Here is an 18778-nt window from a genome sequence, read left to right on the forward strand (position 1 = left end):
AAAACTAGCAAGCTGACTATGGATCTGAGGTATATAGCAAGGGAGGAAGTTGGGGGGGTGGTCAAAATGATGTGGTGGTGGAAGAACAATGGGGGTCTGCAATGATGTAAGAAAAAAATACAAATTTAAAACAAATTAATACAATTTAATGAATTTTTAGGGAAAATCATCAAAATTTTAAAAATCTAAAATTGGTCTTTTCCCCTCATTCATGTACAAGTATGTGTGTAGTTTGTGTAAGCTACTTCATAGTCAGGACCTTTTCTTTCTTTGAACCAAAGTAGTACTTGTATAGTTTGATGTTACATAGGTATGGGCTTGAAGTACGTGAAGGCTTTTCAGACGATTATAGCCCCAATGTAGACCAATCTACACTGAATGGTGGAATGAATGTAAGATTTTTTTTAAGTGTGTGTGGGGGGTGTATATAAGGAAGATTTAGAAGTTTCAGACAAATTAACCACTTATTTTCAACAACTAACACTGAAGGACTATTATCAAAGAACTTACATCACAGGAAAAATGGTTTTAGAAGGATTCAATATCAGCTGTCAGACATAAGCAGTAACTGAGAGAGGATGAATGTAACAACATTAGTCTCAATTTATGTAACCCTGTTACACACTTTGAAGAAGTAAGAAATACTGGCACCCAGATCTGAAGGCAGTCTGAATATCTTTTTCATTTAAAGTTTGTAGACTCCTGTGTAGTCAGATATTTTACTAATCTCAATATAATTCGTGTTAATAATATGCAGGTCCATTTATTTGAGTGCTGTAAATCCCCCATTGGCTAAATGAAACAGGAGTAGTTGAGATGGTTGTTTCAAAAATGTACTTTTTTTTTTGCCGGGGGAGGGGGGAGGTCATTGAAGGAACCCTGCCATACATGTATTTTAGCTGATTTGCATATCTAGTGACCCATTTAGATCCATTCAAATAATTTTTTAAACTTGTTAACCAGAGTAGCTGGGCAGTGGATGATAATACTTGATAATATATATGTTGGGTAGCAGGTGGGAATAAGCTGAAGATTAAAATTTAGTTGAAGGGATCTTTGAAGCAGGTTATACTGAAGACATGTCCGTTGACTGAGTGCTTGCTACATTCCAGGCTTTTCTGAACAAAGCATGTAGAACAAAGTATGTTTTACACTGTTGTCATACATTTACCCATTTAACTTTTTAGGCAAGACCAAGATGTTAAAGTACAAGTGACTCTCCACACACCATGTCCTTAGAGGTGTCTACTACCTGGTAGGGTCTTCAACGTTTCTATGCTTCCTGTTTGTTCCTGTCAGGGAGTTAATATGCTTCACTGCTTCATGTTCCTTTTTTTTTTTTCCCTAATGGTCACAAAACACAATAAAATTAAAAACAAAGAGTTTTTTGTGAAATGTACTTTGTGTACTTTTAAAATGTATTTTATCTTTCATAGTCTAAGGAATATATTTGTACAGTCCTTTGGGCAAAAAATGATAATCTGTGGTAAGAGTAGAGGTTGTTAGTACACAAGAAAACTACTTGGAATATGTTTTATTTGTCTTTCATTGCAAAGTGAAGGATATAATATGAGAATAGTGAACAGGTCAGACAGTATTTTATTTCTTTTCCCTTGCCTTTTGTTTTTGGTCCAAACCAATCAGAATCAGTAGAAAAGGTAATTGAGGCTTCCTAGATAACTTAACTCAGGTAACCAAACCAAAGGTTATCTAGTTTAGTGTTCCATTAGGGGTATAGATATAAATTTTTTTTAAGGATTTATTTACTTATGCATACAAAACTGCCAGAAGTGCAGGGGGTGAGAGGATTCAGCAGAGTCAGAGTTGGGAGCAGAACAGGCAGGTCTGTTGAAATACACTGCTGAGGGGAGCAATGTACGGGTCAGGAGAGGTCTTCTGTACCATGTGGGTCACCTCCAAGGCGGGGGATCGAACTTGTGCTGCAGTTGCTGCAGTGGCTACAGTGCTGTGCTTTAAGCCCTTGCACCACCAGGGAGGACCCAATTTTGGGAAAATTTTAGCTACAAACTTTTTTCTTACTCATTAAAAAAAATGTGGGTTGGGCCCTCCCTGGTGGCACAGTGGGTTAAAGCACAGCACTAAGAAGCTAAAACCACTTGCGCATGAGTTTGATCCCCCTCCTTGGAGGTGACCCACACGGCGCGGCAGACCTCTCCTGAGCCGCCGGCTGCTCCCCTCAGCAGTGTACTTCATTAGTCAGCCTGTTTTGCTCTCCACTCTGTCTCTTGTGAATCCTCTCGCCGCCCCTGTATATCTGGCCTGTACCCGAGTTCTGTATACATAAATAAATAAATCTTAAAAAAAAATGTGGGTTGCCAGCAATCCCACTCTTAGGTATCTACCCAAAAGACACAAAAACACTAATTCAAAAAGACACCTGCACCCCCATGTTTATTGCTGCTTTATTTATAATTGGAAAAACATGGAATCAACCCAAATGCCCAAAAGTAGGTGACTGGATTAAAAAGATGTGGTACGTATACATAATGGAATACTACTCAGCAATCAAAACAGATACACTCATGCCTTTGCAGCAACATGGATGGAGCTGGAAGGGATCATGCTTAGTGAAATGAGCCCGAAAGAAAAGGAAAAATATCAGAGCAGGCGTATAAAGGACTGGGGGTGGGGAGGAAGAAATAATAATGATCAATTATATACCAGGGTTATTTTATGGGGGTGGAGTGGGGAATAAGATCAAAAATGGGGGGAGGAGGAAATGCACTGGACTATGGTGATTTTGTGGTGGGAGGCCCGTGGGGATTACAACTGAGATGGAAAAAGGCACAAAATGATGTAAAATTAAACTAATATATTATTTTTTTTAAAATGTGGGTTGCTTTGGGAATACCAAGATTTCTTTCATTGAAAGAATTTAAGAATTGGTAGGGGAATAATAATGACTACATTTTTGGGGACATTTATCTTGGTACCGACTCTTTGAAATGGGAATGCTTATTTCTATTTTTATTCAGATACGGAAGTAAGGCCTAGAGTGGGCAATAAGTTCAACAAGTACTATTAAGTAGTGGAGACAGGATCCAAACTCAGGAAGACCTGACTCAGGGCCTGCATGCTAATCATTTCTATTCATCCCTCATCCTTGTGGGTTGTTGTGTTACTTAGAAAGTTTCCAAAAAATGCCTTCAAAACCTTTCCAACGCTTAAGTGACTGGCAACTTAAACTAGGTGGTATCACCTATCATGCCTGTTTTGGTCCTTATATCTACTGTCCCTTAACTGGGGCTTTTTAATCACTATTTATTAATTTGCCCCTCATTTACCTAAAGCTGAACATCTCCTGAAGCCTAGAGCAGCATTTTAGAATGCTCTGACCACTTTGTGTGGGGGTGTGTGGGAAGGATGGAGGTAGGTGGGAGAGGACCTTAAGAGGGTACAATTTTTAAAAATTTTAGAGTCCTGGTTAGGACTGTAGTTCTGTTTTGCATTAGAGGATAGGTATAGCAGTTCTTAAGCCAGCTTGAGCACATCACGGTGTCACTATCTTTGTTAGAAATCAGCACCTGTCTTTTGCACTCATTTGAGTCGTTTGCTCTGTTTTTGTGTTCCTATTCCAGGTTGCTTAACTGGATTTCTTACTAGTCCTTTCCAGAACAGAGATGCTATTCTGGTAGCACGTGTGGTTCTTTAATTTCTAGGACTGGGTCTGGGATAATAACTGCCAGGATTCCTGCCAGAGATCAGGTTCTGCTACCTGTTTGTAGGTTTACCTGGATGGTCACAGAGCCTGGATTTCCAAGTAGCTTCCTTTGCAGGAGTCCTGCATCTGTCAAAACTCCTGTCACCCCTGCTCTAGCTCCTTAGCTGCTCTGCTACCTGTCACTGTAGTTGGGACAACCTTCTACTTAGTTTCTGAAGCAGTGGGCAGAAGATTTTCAGATTCACCATTGTCCTGCCTTCTCTCCTGTTCTGGAGGTGTTTTGCTTTTCTTTCTGGTGTGGAGCTTCTTACAGTTTTCTGTGTTACTTGCTAATGATCAGTATGATGGAGAGTGCAAAGGGTTGTTTTACTCTTTCTTCTTTGCTCTGTGAATGCTGCCACCTGGACTTGTGTGATTTGAGGCACTGGACACCACAATAGTTATGGAAATTCATACTTACAATCAGGGTGTTGCTGGCCTCCAGGGAAGGATAGTGAGAGTGGATAGCATTAATTCCTCCCCCCACAAACACTGAACACTTGTGTGCTTCTAGAAGTACAGTGCTAAATGCTAGGAATACAAAAGTGAAAAAAAAAAAAAAACGAAACACATAGTTTTGCTCTCAAGGATTTTAAACTTTAATGGACAGGACTGAAATTCAGTTCAGGGAAGTGATTCTTACTGGGAGTATGTGGAGTGTTTTGGGAGCATATTGAAGAGGTGGTTAACCCACAGATGATGAGTGGTACCTGCAAGACAGCTTTCCAGAAGAGGTGATCCCTGATCTGAGTGTTGAAGATAGATTTTTCTCTTTAAAAAATGAATTCTTCAGTGGGGAAGAATGGACTACTTCAAATCTGCCCTCTCAAATTTTTTGTGTGTTTGGTTGTGTATGACTTAATGTGCTTCTTTGCATGTCCTTTTGACCTCTCCAATCTTTGTTCCTATGGTTCTTTATAAAATAACTTTTTTTATATATAAAATAACTTTTATCTAAGGGGAAAAGCAGTAGCTATTTTATGTCCTCAGAAGTTCTGCTTTTAAACGCAAAAGAAAGAGGTGTGAGAAATCAAGCCATCTGGGTCAGAAACACCTTTATTTGTTGGTCCCCAAAATTAGGACTCAATCCATTGTACATTCAGAGAAGTTTTAGCAGGAAATGAACAAATTTGCATATGAAATGAAAATAGTTATTACAGTGACAAAATGTGTACATTAGATTTCTGAAACTGAGAGTCCCAAACAAATAAAACTAGGCAAATTGGTTAAAAAAAGGTCTTAGTTTGGCCCTCCCTGGTGGCGCAGCGGGTTAAAGCACAGCACTGAGAAGCTAAAGCCGCTTCCGCATGAGTTCGATTCCCGCCTGCCCGGAGGTGACCACATGGCGTGGCAGACCTCTCCTGACCCGCCCGCTGCTCCCCTCAGCAGTGTACTTCGTCGATCTGCCTGTTCTGCTCCCCACTTTGTATCTGGTGAAACATATCAACCTCCACAACTCTAGCCTGTAAACCAGATCTGTATGAATAAAGAAATAAACCATAAAAAAAAAAAAAGGTCTTAGTTCTTAAATATTGCTGTCATCAACCAAGTATTCTTATTTATTAGATAAAAAATTTTCATTACTCTATGTGACATTCTAAAATTAAAGGCAGTGTAACTATTAAAAGGTATTCCAAAGGAAAATCATCTAAATTCAGCATTTCCATAAATTATTATTTAATAAGTAGTATATAATGTAAATATTCAGGCCAAAGTATAAGAATCTCTTCTGTAGCATATTATATGTTAAATGTCTTCTCAAATTATACTGTATTTGTTACTTAAAGCACTGTTTAATGAATCTATTGGGTATTTATTTAATTCCAAATAAATATGTAAGAATTTTAGTTTCACAAAGGATAACATTGTCCCATTATAATATGATGATTTTTTTGTTGCATCCTGCATAGGTGCATTTTGTAATTTGATTTATTGAGCAGTTAGTATACTAGTTTTAGGCATTTGAAGATCAGATTGACTTTGTGGCCAATTTGCCATCATAGTTTACTAATCAGTAATTTATAAATGCCAATTAAAACCTATACAAACTGTTATGACCATATATTTGAGGATTGTTATAACCCTATAATGAATTCTTCTTTCTCTTATAAACTTAATATCACTTACTTTCTCTTTTAAACTTAATATCACTTACAAGTTCACCAAACTTGTCTATGAGCTACACACCCTATGAGAAACTAAAAGCATTTCCAATAGAAAAGAAGACAGAGACAACTGAATTGCAAACATACAGTCTCAGGAAAATCACGAATGGTAATCCAAATGGACCTCAGGAAAAACAGCTGTGACGGGGAGCTGGAAAACCCCAGAAATCCAAATAGTGTGTGTTCTCTATCTTCTTCTTCTGCTTCTGTGTGTATATTTTAAAATATTTCCTTTCTTTACTGACTCATATACTGCTCAGATCACATGACGAAATATGGTCTGAGTTTGTTTACTGGTTAAACCCCAGGAAGAGACATGCCTCCCTATTAATCTCACCTCCAGTTTCTTGGAAAGAGGACATTGACCAGGTTTGGGTCATTGCTGACTTCTGGTCCTGCCGGGAGGGCGTGACAGCAAAGTGGCTGCAGAGGAATAACTCTGTGTGTGTGTGTGTGTGTGTGTGTGTGTGTGTGTAAGAGTTTATAAACTTGGTATATCCAACAAAAGGTATTCACTGCTTATTCTCTATATATAGTGAAAGCAACAGAATTACTAAATACTTTCCTAATCCATCTCAGTAAATTATGGTAAGGGTATAGACATCGGTTGAATAGGGAGAAAAGTATGTGAAGGAAAAAAACCCTCTTGGATCTAACACTTCATTTTCTTTCTGACAGGTTAGTGGCTACTTGGATGACTGTACCTGTGATGTTGAAACCATCGATAGATTTAATAACTACAAGCTTTTCCCAAGACTACAAAAGCTTCTTGAAAGTGACTACTTTAGATATTATAAGGTACTTTTTTTTTTAACTATTAATGCAGGAAAATATTTAAAGTTTAAATGGATAATTATATTTTCTTAGAAATTACTAAACTTCAATTTTCTGGCCACTTTAAAAAAGGTTATACCAGGGAAATTCAATTCTTAAAAGTTAATCATGTGCTTCTTAGACCACCCACTGGTACTTTTAATTACAGTAACTGGGTTTTGCACTGTTTAAGTTAGAAAAGAGTTGATTAAATTAAAGTCAGAACAGAAACTTGTATGTTAATCAAAATTGTGAGACACTTATGATTTTCTAAAACATCAGATTTCTTCTACTTTTTTTTTTAAAGATTTATTTATTTATGTATATAGAACTGGGCTACAGGCCAGAGGTGCAGGGGCGGTGAAAGGATTCACCAGAGACAGACTGACTGACAAAGTACACTGCTGAGGCGAGCAGTGGGCTGGTCTGGAGAGGTCTGCCACGCCATGTGGGTCAGCTTGGGGGTGGAGATTGAACTCATGCTGAAGTGGCTTTTAGCTTGTTAGTGCTGTGCCGCTGCACCACCCGAGAGGGCCCTCGTGTTTTAATTAATTGTTTTCATAAAGTAGTTTTGAGAAGGAGCAAGACTTTGTTGTGACCCATGTGGGTTTTTTAAAATATATTTACTTATTTATGCATACAAGAACTGGGATAAAGGCCAGGGATATGGGAGGTGACAGAGTGGGGAGCAGAAGAGGCAGATTGACTGAAATGCTGAAGGGAGCAGCAGACAGGTCAAGAGCAGTCTGCCATTCCATGTGGGTCACCTTCCAGTCTGGAATTGAACTTGTACTGCAGTGGCTGCTGATCACTTTACAGTACTGTTGCACCACCATGGAGGGTTTAATAAAACCACCTAGTATTAAAACCACCCATATGGCTTTAATAAGGCAATTATCTTGAGAGGTATACTGAAAGAATTTAGAAAACCTGATTATGCAATATGTAGCTCAAGTCACAGATCACAGTTGTCTCACTGTTCTACCTGTTAATTCTTTCTTGTTTAAAAAAAATATGCGTTGAACAGTGATAGTCTGAGCTACCTGGATTCCTAGTTGCCATCTCGTTAGGGATCTACTAGCTAGTGGCAATCTGTCTTCAAGTCTTAATTTACTTCTACTGACAACACATTTATATAATCATTAGAATGTAACAACTGTTAAGCGGAAGAAATACAATAATTTGAAGCTGATAACATGACCAGGTTATAGCGTCAAAATCCAACATCTGTCATTTATCTCAAGATTCTCATTTTTATAGTTTTCTTTCTGTTATTTAATAGGTAAACTTGAAGAGACCGTGTCCTTTCTGGAATGATATTAGCCAGTGTGGAAGGAGGGATTGTGCTGTCAAGCCTTGCCATTCAGTAAGAAACATGTATTTATTTAAACACCTTCTTTAAATTGCCACTTTTTTTAAAAAAAAAGATTTATTTACTTATGCATACAGAATTGGGGTACAGACAGAGGTGCAGGAGCAGTGAAAGGATTCACCAGAGACAGAGTGGGGAGCAGAACAAGCAGATCAACAAAGTACACTGCTGAGATGAACTGCTGGCAAGTGGAGAGGTCTGCTGAGCCATGTGGGTCACCTCCGGGGCGGGTATCAAACTTGCACTGAAGTGGCCACGGCTTGGCTTAGCTTCGCAATGCATCGCTCCAACCCACTGTGCCACCAGGGAGAGCCCATAATTGCCACTATTTTAAGGGGCTTATATGACAACGATATTTCAACTTCTAAATTAAATACAATGGCATTTTATATTTACAGATTAATACTGAAAACCTACATTTACAAATGCGGAATTATATTACTTTGAATTATACTTCCTTCATAATAATAGCTAAATTTTGTGGTTAATAGCATCCTTTTACCTTTTAGTGGAGTTGATAGTTGTTTTGATTGATAATTGCTATTGTTCTTACATTTTACCTGGACAAAATTATGTTTGTAGTATAATAACATGAAATTAATAGAGGAATAGACAAAAATCCTTCCCCTTTTTTTGTGGCTGTTTTGTTTTCCTTGGAAAGAATTGGATAAAACTGGTTTTACAGAAAAATTCTAAGAGCATTAAAACTTAAAAGCAGAAAGTTTTATACTTTTCAGTGAAGACTTTTAAAATAAAGGTTTATCACTTTACTTTTTTTTAAAGTATTTATTTATACATACAGAACTGTGATACAGTTCAGAGGTGTGTGTGTGGGGGAGAGGACTCACCAGAGACAGAGTGGGGAATAGAACAGGCAGATGTACTGAAACACACTGCTGAGGGAAGCAGCGGGCAGGACAAGAGAGGTCTGACGCCCCATGTGGGTCACTCCTCTGGCCGGGGATTGAACTTGTGTTGCAGTGGCTTCAATAGCTTCCTAGTGCTGTGCTTTAACCTGTTGCGTCACCAGGGAGAGTGCTTATTTTACTTCTTCATGTTGAAATATGTACCACATAAAGTTTACTATTTAAAAGTGTTCAGTTCAATACATTAAGTACATTTACATTGTATTATCATCCACCTCCAGAACAGCCTTATTTTCCCAAATTGAAACACTATGATATTATACTTACCTCCTATTTCCCTTTCCTTCCAGCAACTTCCTTTATGAAGTTAATTATCCTAAGTAAGTTATATAAGGCAAATCATTTTAGTATTTTTTCTTGGGTGTACAAACCTGTTTGAGTCCTTACTTTCATTTTGTATGGTTGCATATTCACAAATGGAATTGCTGGATCATTTAGTAGTTCTGTTTAATTTTTTGAGGGTTGCTATACACTCTTTCACAGTGTTTGTACTATTTTATATCTTTTTTTTTTGAGAAAAGGTAATGTCTTTAAAAGATAATTAGAAAATGTCCACCTAAAAATGTTTTTAGTTTATAAACATATATTAGCATAACACCGAAGTGCCATGACTAGACCCATAATTTAGAAGAACGATTGGAAATATTGTTGAGAGTTGAGAGTAGACAATGATGATGTGAAAAGGAATCGCAGTTAGCAACTAGATGCCATTTGGTTCAATGATAGGTATAGCTTGAGGGACTATTCTGTGCTATGACCTGGGTATATAAAGTGAGCATTTTATCTCAAGAAACTTATGATAGTAGGGGAGAGAAAGACTACTTGGTCATTTTAATACAGCTGTGAGGGCTGATTAATGAAGATATACTGAACATACAGCCACTATAAAATTAGAGGCAAAAGGGAGTAGTAAAGCGAGGCATGCAGAAACTCATATATATATATATATATATAAACTGTTTATATATATATATATATATATATATAAACAGTTTATTTTTACATCGAAACTCCATTTTTAAGTCCCTGAGGAATGAGCCATATATATTACTCTTAGGACAAGTCTGGGTTCAGTCCTTGTGATTCCTAAATAGCGCAGTCTGTTGGAACCAATGAATGATCAAATTTGAGCCATCAAATTTCATTTCAAGTACTTTGAAATAATTGATTCAGCCAAAATAATATGTTTTCATATTGAGCTTTTATATTGTACTACTGCTATCTAGACATCTCTTTTACCTATTTCAGTCTCCATTTTAAAATAAAGACATACATCATAAAGACAGTGTAGTTACATCCAAAATAATTCACAGTTCTTAATTCAAAATATATACAAGGTTAAACACAATTACCTCACTACTTCAAATGTTCTGCTGCTCTTTTATTAATGTCTTTTTGGCTAAAATAAACTAGAAAATATGACTATTTTCCTTTTTTGTCAACACTTTGCTTTTCAATTGGTTATACTGTGAGACCCAGAAGGAGCTAGAAAATAATATTCAGATTTTTCCTTGTATTTGGCACTACAAAGTCTTTATCTTTTGATTTGTACCTCTGCTTCCAGAAAATATTTGAATTCGGTAGATTGTTTGCTTGTTGAGGCAAGACTCTACAAGTTAAGAAATTAGTTTTTTATTTTTTTTTACAGTGAATCAAACATTATTCCACTTCCATTATTAATTGTCCAGTTAAAAAATTGACAATATCCAGTGTAGTCTGATAATAAAAATGAGCACTCTGGTGATTGAGTCTTTTTGGAAATTAATTTGGCACATGTGTCAAAAAATTAAAAGGTACCAATCCTAGACCTTGTAGTTTTGCTACAAAAATAATTGGATTAATATTCAAAGATAACTATACATCTGTGGTGAGTACTTCAAAGATGTCAGTTCTGCTGAATTAGTCTATAAATGTGACATGGCTTATTGTGTGAAAAAATAAAAACCATCTAAATGCCTGATCATAGAAAAAGAATATACATTGACCTTGTTCAGCGTCTGGCGGGGTACACAGTGAAGTGATTGTCTCTGTGTGGGTCCTTTCTTCTGGGCAGGTCTATTCTATTTCAGGAATATACTAAGCATTGGAATAGAACCCTGCAGTTTACAGAATTCTCCCATGTCACATCATTATCTTACAGCATCAGTTTGAGGATAGGCAGATAGGTCCTAGTTAGTAAGTGACCAGTACACAACTGTAAGTCACTATCAGTTTTTCCTGAAAAGATCTAGGCTTTCTTACAAAATGATTAATTCCAAGACTAGGACGACAAATATGCAAGATGAGCCTGGAATATTATATAGAAACCAAAAAATTTTGCTAGAGGTTACTGGATAGCATGTAAAAGACAGGTATATATATCAAATCACCATTTGGTGGTTTTCCTAGTAACCAAAATGTGTGATAATTTGAGCATCAAAAGGAGAACGGCTATGACTAATTTTATATATCCACACTGTAATATTGTATATGATTAACCCACAGAACAATTTGTTGTTGTTGTTGTTGTTTTTACATTTTTAAAAGGACAGATTTATTAGGGAAAAGAGAAAGAAAAAGAAGTACCTGCATATCATCATATCTGGGAGGGGAGAGCTCCTGCTTTTTTCAAAGGGAAGTTTTGTGGAAAGAAACACCAGCTTAGAGACAAGCAGGCAGGAAAGATGCCTATTGAATTTTTACTTTACTTTTTTTTTTTTAAAGATATATTTATTTATTTGTACAGAACTGGGGTACAGGCCAGAGATGTGGAGGGTGAGAGGACTCACCAGAGACAGAGTGGGAAGCAGAACAGACAGATGGATGAAGTACATTGCTGAGGGGAGGAGCGGCCGAGACAGGAGAGGTCTGCCTCGCCATGTGGTCACCTCCGGGGCAGGCGGGGCAGGCAGGAATCGAACTCATGCGGAAGTGGCTTAAGCTTCTTTGTGCTGCACTTTAACCCACTGCGCCACCAGGGAGGGCCGAATTTTTAATTTACTTTTAAGAAAATAATAACTTTTCAGTCATTGTAGTGCTTAAAAATAAATCGAACTTATAGCAACAATAAATGTTGGTGAGTATTTGGAGAAAAGGAACTTTCCTACACTGCTGGTGGGAATGCAAACTTGTCCAGCCACTATGGAAAGCTGTTTGGAGGTTTCTCAAACTGCTAAAGATGGAGCTTCCATATGACCCAGCAATCCCACTCCTAAGTATCTACTCAGAGGACACAAAACATTGATTCAAACGGACACCTGCACCCGCCGTGTTTATTGCTGCTCTATTTACAATAAGGAAGATGTGGAATCAACCTAAATGCTCCAAAATAGATGACTGGATTCAGAAGATGTGGTACATATGCACAACGGAATATTACTCAGCAATCAAAATAGATAAATTCATGCCTTTTGCAGCAACATGAATGGAGTGGGAAGGATTCGTTCTTAGTGAAATAAGCCAGAAAGAAAAAGAAAAATACCAGATAGTTTCAGTCATAGCCAGAGCGAAAGGGATCAGGAAAAAAAAAAAAAGCAATTGTAATAAAGTAAAAACAAAAATAACGAACAACTATAAGCCAGAGACATTTTGCAGGGGTGGAAAGGGAAATTGGATCAAAACTTGGGTGGAAGAGCGCACAGGACTAAGGTGATGGCACAAGGGGGAATTGGTGGTGGGAAGCCCATGGGGATTACAACCGAGATAAAAAAATGCACAAAATGAAGAATGATGTAAAAATAAATATATTTAATAATTAAAAATCATTATAATTTAAAATATTTTATCAGAAGAGAGAATGCCATATCAAAGCAATTTTTGGTCTTTTTTAGGATGAAGTCCCTGATGGAATTAAATCTGCAAGCTATAAGGTAAGTCTACATCCTATTCATGTGTTTTACTTCTTAACAAAAAACTTGAAAAGTGGACACTTAGACCCCACACTCTTACTGCTCTTTACGATGAAACCCCCTGAGAGTTATTTGTACTCAATGGTTCCAATTATTTTGTTGTTATTGTTTAGCCCTTTATTATAGGAAACATTAAAGAAAAATAAAAGAAAAACAAAATAATTACTCATCACCCAGGTTCAGCAGCTATCAGTATGTGCTCAATCTTGTATCTGTATCTCAGATAAAACATTTTCTTTACAAATACTCATATATATCTGTAAGTCAAACAGACTCTTAATATAACTATGATCAGTGTTCAGATTTCTCTAGTTGTTTCCTAGGTGCCTTAATAATTTGGTTAAAGCAGGATTCAAGCATTTTTCACACATTGCACTTTGCAGTTGGTTGATATGTCCCTTTTTAAATAAGATTTTAATTATGTAGTATTTTTAGATTTACAGTGAAGTGAAGATAGAGCAGAGTTCTCATATAACCTACACCCAAATTCTTCTGTAGTTAACATAATAGTATGATTTGTATGGTCCATTATTATGCTACATTGCTGGCCCAATATCGATACATTATCACTCACTAAACTTCACACTTAAGCTGTATTTTCTGAGTTTTTTACCTCATCACCTTTTTTTGCTCCAGGATTCCAATCAGAGTACCACTTTATATTTAGTAACATATCCTTAGACTCTACTTGACTCTTAACAGTTTCTTGGACTTTTCTTGGTTTTGATAAGATGCTTTTGAGGCATACTTGTGAGTCTTTTTGTAGAATGTCTCACCATTAGGATTTTCTTGTCTTTTTCTCATTAGACTAAGGGTATGTATTTGGGGGAAGGAAGAAAATGTTTTTTTTTTTTTAGTCAAGATAATGTTAGTTTGCATCATTGTTTATACTTTGGCAGTATAGGACACCCCTGCCCCAAGTATTACTACCACTGTGCACCCACCACTGACACATCCATGTTTTACCACTTTAGCCCTCTGCTCTCTCTCTCTAGCTTGTCATTACCCTCTGAGCTCCCTTCACTCAGGTTTCCCCAGTGTTATAATCAATTTTCTAGGGTTAGTGTTAAAGTTTGGCTTTCTCTCTTCCTTTGCTTAGTTTCTCTATAATCCACTTACAAGACATCGCTATTTGTTTTTTACCTTCTGACTTATTTCTGCTTATCATAATCCCTTCCAGCTCCATTCATCACACCATATCATGGATATATTCTGTTAACATATCAATGTTGATGTTAATTTACCACCTGACTGAGGTAGTTTTTGTCAGTTTTTTCCACAGCAGATTTGCTCCCACCTGCTGCCCCTTGCCACTCGATACTCTTGTTCTTTGGAAGGAATTCACTATGCTCAGTCCACACTTAGAGTGCTTTATCTCCTGGAGGATGGTATTTGAAATTTTTCCCTAGGGGAAATTTGGTGTCTCTTCCTTCCACTTCCTTACTTATTCAGTTATTTATTTATGTCATGGATATTAACTTTATTGTTTGGATTATAATTAAGTATTGCTTGATTTTGTTACTCAAATCATTCTAGTTTTGGCCAGGTGGGAACTCTTTCAGTGGGCTCCTTATATATTATGAAAGGAGTCTTTCCATAAATTATTCGACAAATAATTACCTTTTATTTACTTGTATTGTTGACATTTATTTCTAACCTCCCAGCCGATTCTAGCTACATCGTACAATGCTGTCAACTGTAGTCACCAAGTAATACACAAGATCTTTAGATCTTATTTATTTATCGTACAGCTGAAAATTTGTAACCTTTTACTAACCTCTGTATTCCTTGAGTCCCCTAGTCTCTTGCTACCACTTTTTCACTTTGTTTATATGAGTTTGACTTCTTCTTTAATTCCACCTATAAGAGATTCCACATATTACTTGTCTTTCTCTTTCTGGCTTATTTCACTTAGTGCAGTGTCCTCATGGTCTATCCTTGCTGTCACAAATAGCATGATTTCCTGCTTTCTCACAGTTGAATAATGTTCCATAACATGTACATATGTATCACATCTCTAGCCATGGTGTTTCTAGAATCACGATATTTAGGGTTGAGATGGTTTGTAGACATACATGATCTAGTCCAGATACTTATTTTATGCAGGAGAAAACTGTCCTCACAAATTAGGTCACTTGAGGGCTTCCTTGGTGGTGTAGGTATTAAGGCTCAGAGCTATCAAGTTATGACCATGCTTGAGTTTGCGGTTGAGTTTGACCCTGGCCAGGGAATGACCCACATGGCACAGCAGATCTCTCTTGTCTCACCTGCTGCTCCCTTCAGCAGTGTATTTCAGTAGATCTGCCTGTTTTTCTTTCCATTCAGTCTCTGGTCAATCCTCTCCATCTCTGGTCTGTACCCCAGATGTATGGGGAAAAAAAAGAAAAAAACAAATTAGGTCACTAGAAAATTGGGACATTGCCTAATGACTTCTTATCTAGTGGCTTGCTTCCCAGCTTTAAGATTTTCTTAGTGGAGATTTTAGTAGTGAGTTATTAGAACTGTAATCTATTCTTTATTTTGTAACCATAATAGTGAATTAAGCTTTCCAACAAAAACAAGGGATAAAGCCTATTCCTTACTGTTTTAACTTCAAGGAAAAATTTGAGGACTTAATTTATTTTTTTAATTTGAAGCCAGGCAGATGATGCTAGAGATAATAGAATCTCAAATAATTTCAAAATTCCTTTTAAAATGTATAAAAATGCAGTAAATTACATTCTAGTTAAACCTCCTTTTCATTTTAGTATTCTGAAGAAGCCAATAATTTTATTGAAGAATGTGAACAAGCCGAACGACTAGGAGCTGTGGATGAATCTCTGAGGTCTGATTTTTTTTTTTTTTAGGGTTGTATGTGTTTTCATATGAAATGTTAATTTCACAAAAAAATAACACTATTTTCTTTGTTTGAAGTGAGGAAACGCAAAAGGCTGTTCTACAGTGGACCAAGCATGATGATTCCTCAGACAACTTCTGTGAAGCTGATGGTATTTAACATTTTTTTTTAAAGATTTGTTTATTTGTTCATACAGAACTGGAGTATAGGCAGAGAGGTGGAGGGTGAGAGGATTCACCAGGTACAGAGTGGGGAGCAGAACAGGCAGATCGACGAACTGACTGCTGAGGGGAGCAGCGGGCGGGTCAGGAGAGGTCTGCCACGCCATGTGGATCTCCCCCGGGGAGAATCGAACTCATGCGATAGTGGCCTGAGCTTCCTAGTGCAGTGCTTTAACCTGCTGTGCCACCAGGGAGGGCCAAGTATTTAACATTTTTTACAGTACACATTTCATTTATAACTGTGCCTAAGAAAAGAAATATTTTAAAATGATTTTTTTTTCAAAACTTAATTCCTAACACTTTAGTAGTTCTTCAAAAGTGAAATAGAGAACTAACATGTGACTTAGCAGTTCAACTCCTAAGTATATATTAAAACATAAAGGAGACAAAAAACAGATACTGGACACCCAAGTTCATAGATGATTATTTACAAAAGCCAAAAGGTGGAAACAGCCCCAGAATTCATTAGCAGATGAACGAACGCATAAGCAACATGTGCTAATATACTTAGGATGGAAATACCATTCAGCCATTAAAGGGAGTAAATTCTGATAAATGCTGCAACACAGATAAATCTTGAAAACTTCGTGCTGGGTTAAATAGTAGATAAAAGGACAAATATTGTATGATTCTACTAATATAAAATATCTAGAATAGAGAAACTAATAGAGACAAAAATACTGATAGATTGAAAGTTATAGGGTTGGAAGGAAGGGAAGTTGGGGAGTTAGTGCTTAGTGATTACAGAGTTTGTGTTTGGGGCCATAGACGATTTAGACAGCAGTGATGGTTGCACAACATTGTGAGCATGTTTAGTGCCACTGGATTTGACACTTAAACATGGCTAAAATGATAAATTTAGATATATATTTAAATGACAGTAAAAATTTTTGATGACAGTAAAATTTTTAAAAAGAAAACTTAATTTCTGGAACAAATTTACCGCTTGAGTTTTGTTGTTCTATACATCTTGTAATGTGCATATATACACACACAAATACAAACACACACAACACAGGCATTTTACATGACTAAAATGTGTGGATTGCCAGCACTAGCTATTGGTATATTGGCATTGGATTGCTATGTATTTTCCTTGATGATGTCCCATGTTATTTTTGGAAAAGAGGTTATTGAGCAATGGGTTGTTTCTGCAGCATCTAAAACTTAGCCAGAGCACTGGTACTATTAAAATCCAGCAGCCCTTAAAACTGCTACAACCTTTGATAGAGATTTAGGTTCTCCTATTCTCCCTTTTCTCTAAGTTGAATTGTTAGCCTTTTAATTGACTAAGACTGAGTCTTGACTCTTTTGGAGCAGATTAATGATCTTTTAAAAAATTAGCAGAAAATGGGCCCTCCCTGGTGGCGCAGCAGGTTAAAGCACAGCACTAAGAAGCTAAAGCCACTTTAGCATGAGTTCATCCCTCCTGCCCCTCATGGCGCGGCAGACCTCTCCTGAGGCGTTGACTGCTCCCCTCAGCAGCGTACTTCCTCAGTCTGCCTGTTCTGCTCCCCACTCTGTCTCTGGTGAAGCCTCTCGCCGCCCCTGAGCCTCTGGCCTGTACCCCAGTTCTGTATGCACAAATAAATCTTAAAAAAGCAGAAAATATTTTTTAAAAATTCGTGAAAAGAATTATATGGATGAGCTACTGTTTTAGGCCCCCGCTCTGCTCAGAACACTTCTGTCTTTCTCCTTATCTGATAATAAATTTGTTTTTCTGCCTAAAAAAATAAAAAATAAACAAAAAAAATTATGCAGGTAATTTTAAAGACAAGCAAAATACTAAAACTGCTATCCTCCTCAATCCAAAAAAGAGGGGTACTTATTTTTAATCTTCATCTTTTTGTTTTAAAAGAATTACATGGCCATGCTTTGCAGACATAGGATTATAATCCCTTACTTCTGATTCCCAACTCTGAAAAATGAACATTCCCCCACCTAAGTTTAGCACAGACTCATATGAGCATTCATGTGTTTCACAGCAGAAATATTTGTGTTTGATTAAATGTTGCTGCCTAAGTTCCTGCTGGAGTAAAATCCAATATATCTTGCATGAATTTTAATACCATCCTAAGACCTGAAACTTCTGGATTCCAAGACACATTTATTTGCTCCTTATGTGTATTATATAATGGGTTATGGACTTAGACTAAAATTTAGATTAGCAAAGGTTGGGAGGATAAAATGCTTTTCAGTATCCTTACTTTACCATCTTTTCTATGAGGATTCTTTGGCTTAAATTGCTGTGTGGGTGAAAGTTAAAATTTCTAACATTCAGCAGATTTTTTTAGATTTGCAATGTTAGCAAAGGAATGATAATATTGTAATTTTTACTACCTAGTATCCTTTCGAGACTACATGCTTACATTTGTGCAGCAAGGGTTGAGAATCAATAATCCATTTTTTTATATGGTGGAGTTCTGCTATTTTGGGTGAATCACATCTACTGGATTAGTTTTCTTTTGTTAAAGGAAGGTGAATTTTTTTTAAAGGACAGCATTATAAGGAATAATGTATGTAAATCATCAAAGAGTATAGAAGATCTTTTATAAAATGCTAGTTGGAAATGTGAACTTATTAGTGAAGTTATGAACCAGTTTATGTTTTTCTCATTAGACAGAATGTTAAAAATTGAATCATTTCTTGGTTGGTTTTCTGTCTTAAAGTACCAGAGGCTGAGGTTTCCTGTTACATGAATATGTAATAATTTGTTATACTGTGGAACACCTTTAGTATTGAGAAAAATATAAATATCCATCCCTGCACTTGATGAGTTCATTCAAATTTGCTTTTTATTTTTACTTTATCTATTTGTTTAAATCACTCTTTTTTTT

At 36.7% G+C, this 18778-nt stretch overlaps 1 protein-coding gene across 1 annotated transcript in view; it reads left to right on the forward strand.

The window, feature by feature from the left end:
• ERO1L (ERO1-like (S. cerevisiae)) overlaps positions 1-18778 on the forward strand; it is a 38634-nt gene that overhangs the window by 3964 nt on the left and 15892 nt on the right. Inside the window, exons 2-6 of the mRNA XM_004681868.2 lie at positions 6565-6684; positions 7982-8065; positions 12807-12845; positions 15632-15708; positions 15798-15871. Coding sequence (XP_004681925.1) covers positions 6565-6684; positions 7982-8065; positions 12807-12845; positions 15632-15708; positions 15798-15871 — 394 coding nt within the window. The remainder of the gene's footprint in view (positions 1-6564; positions 6685-7981; positions 8066-12806; positions 12846-15631; positions 15709-15797; positions 15872-18778) is intronic.

This window comes from Condylura cristata, unplaced genomic scaffold (assembly GCF_000260355.1).
Source record: "Condylura cristata isolate star-nosed mole 26May11 unplaced genomic scaffold, ConCri1.0 scaffold00013, whole genome shotgun sequence".
Classification (NCBI taxonomy): domain Eukaryota; kingdom Metazoa; phylum Chordata; class Mammalia; order Eulipotyphla; family Talpidae; genus Condylura; species Condylura cristata.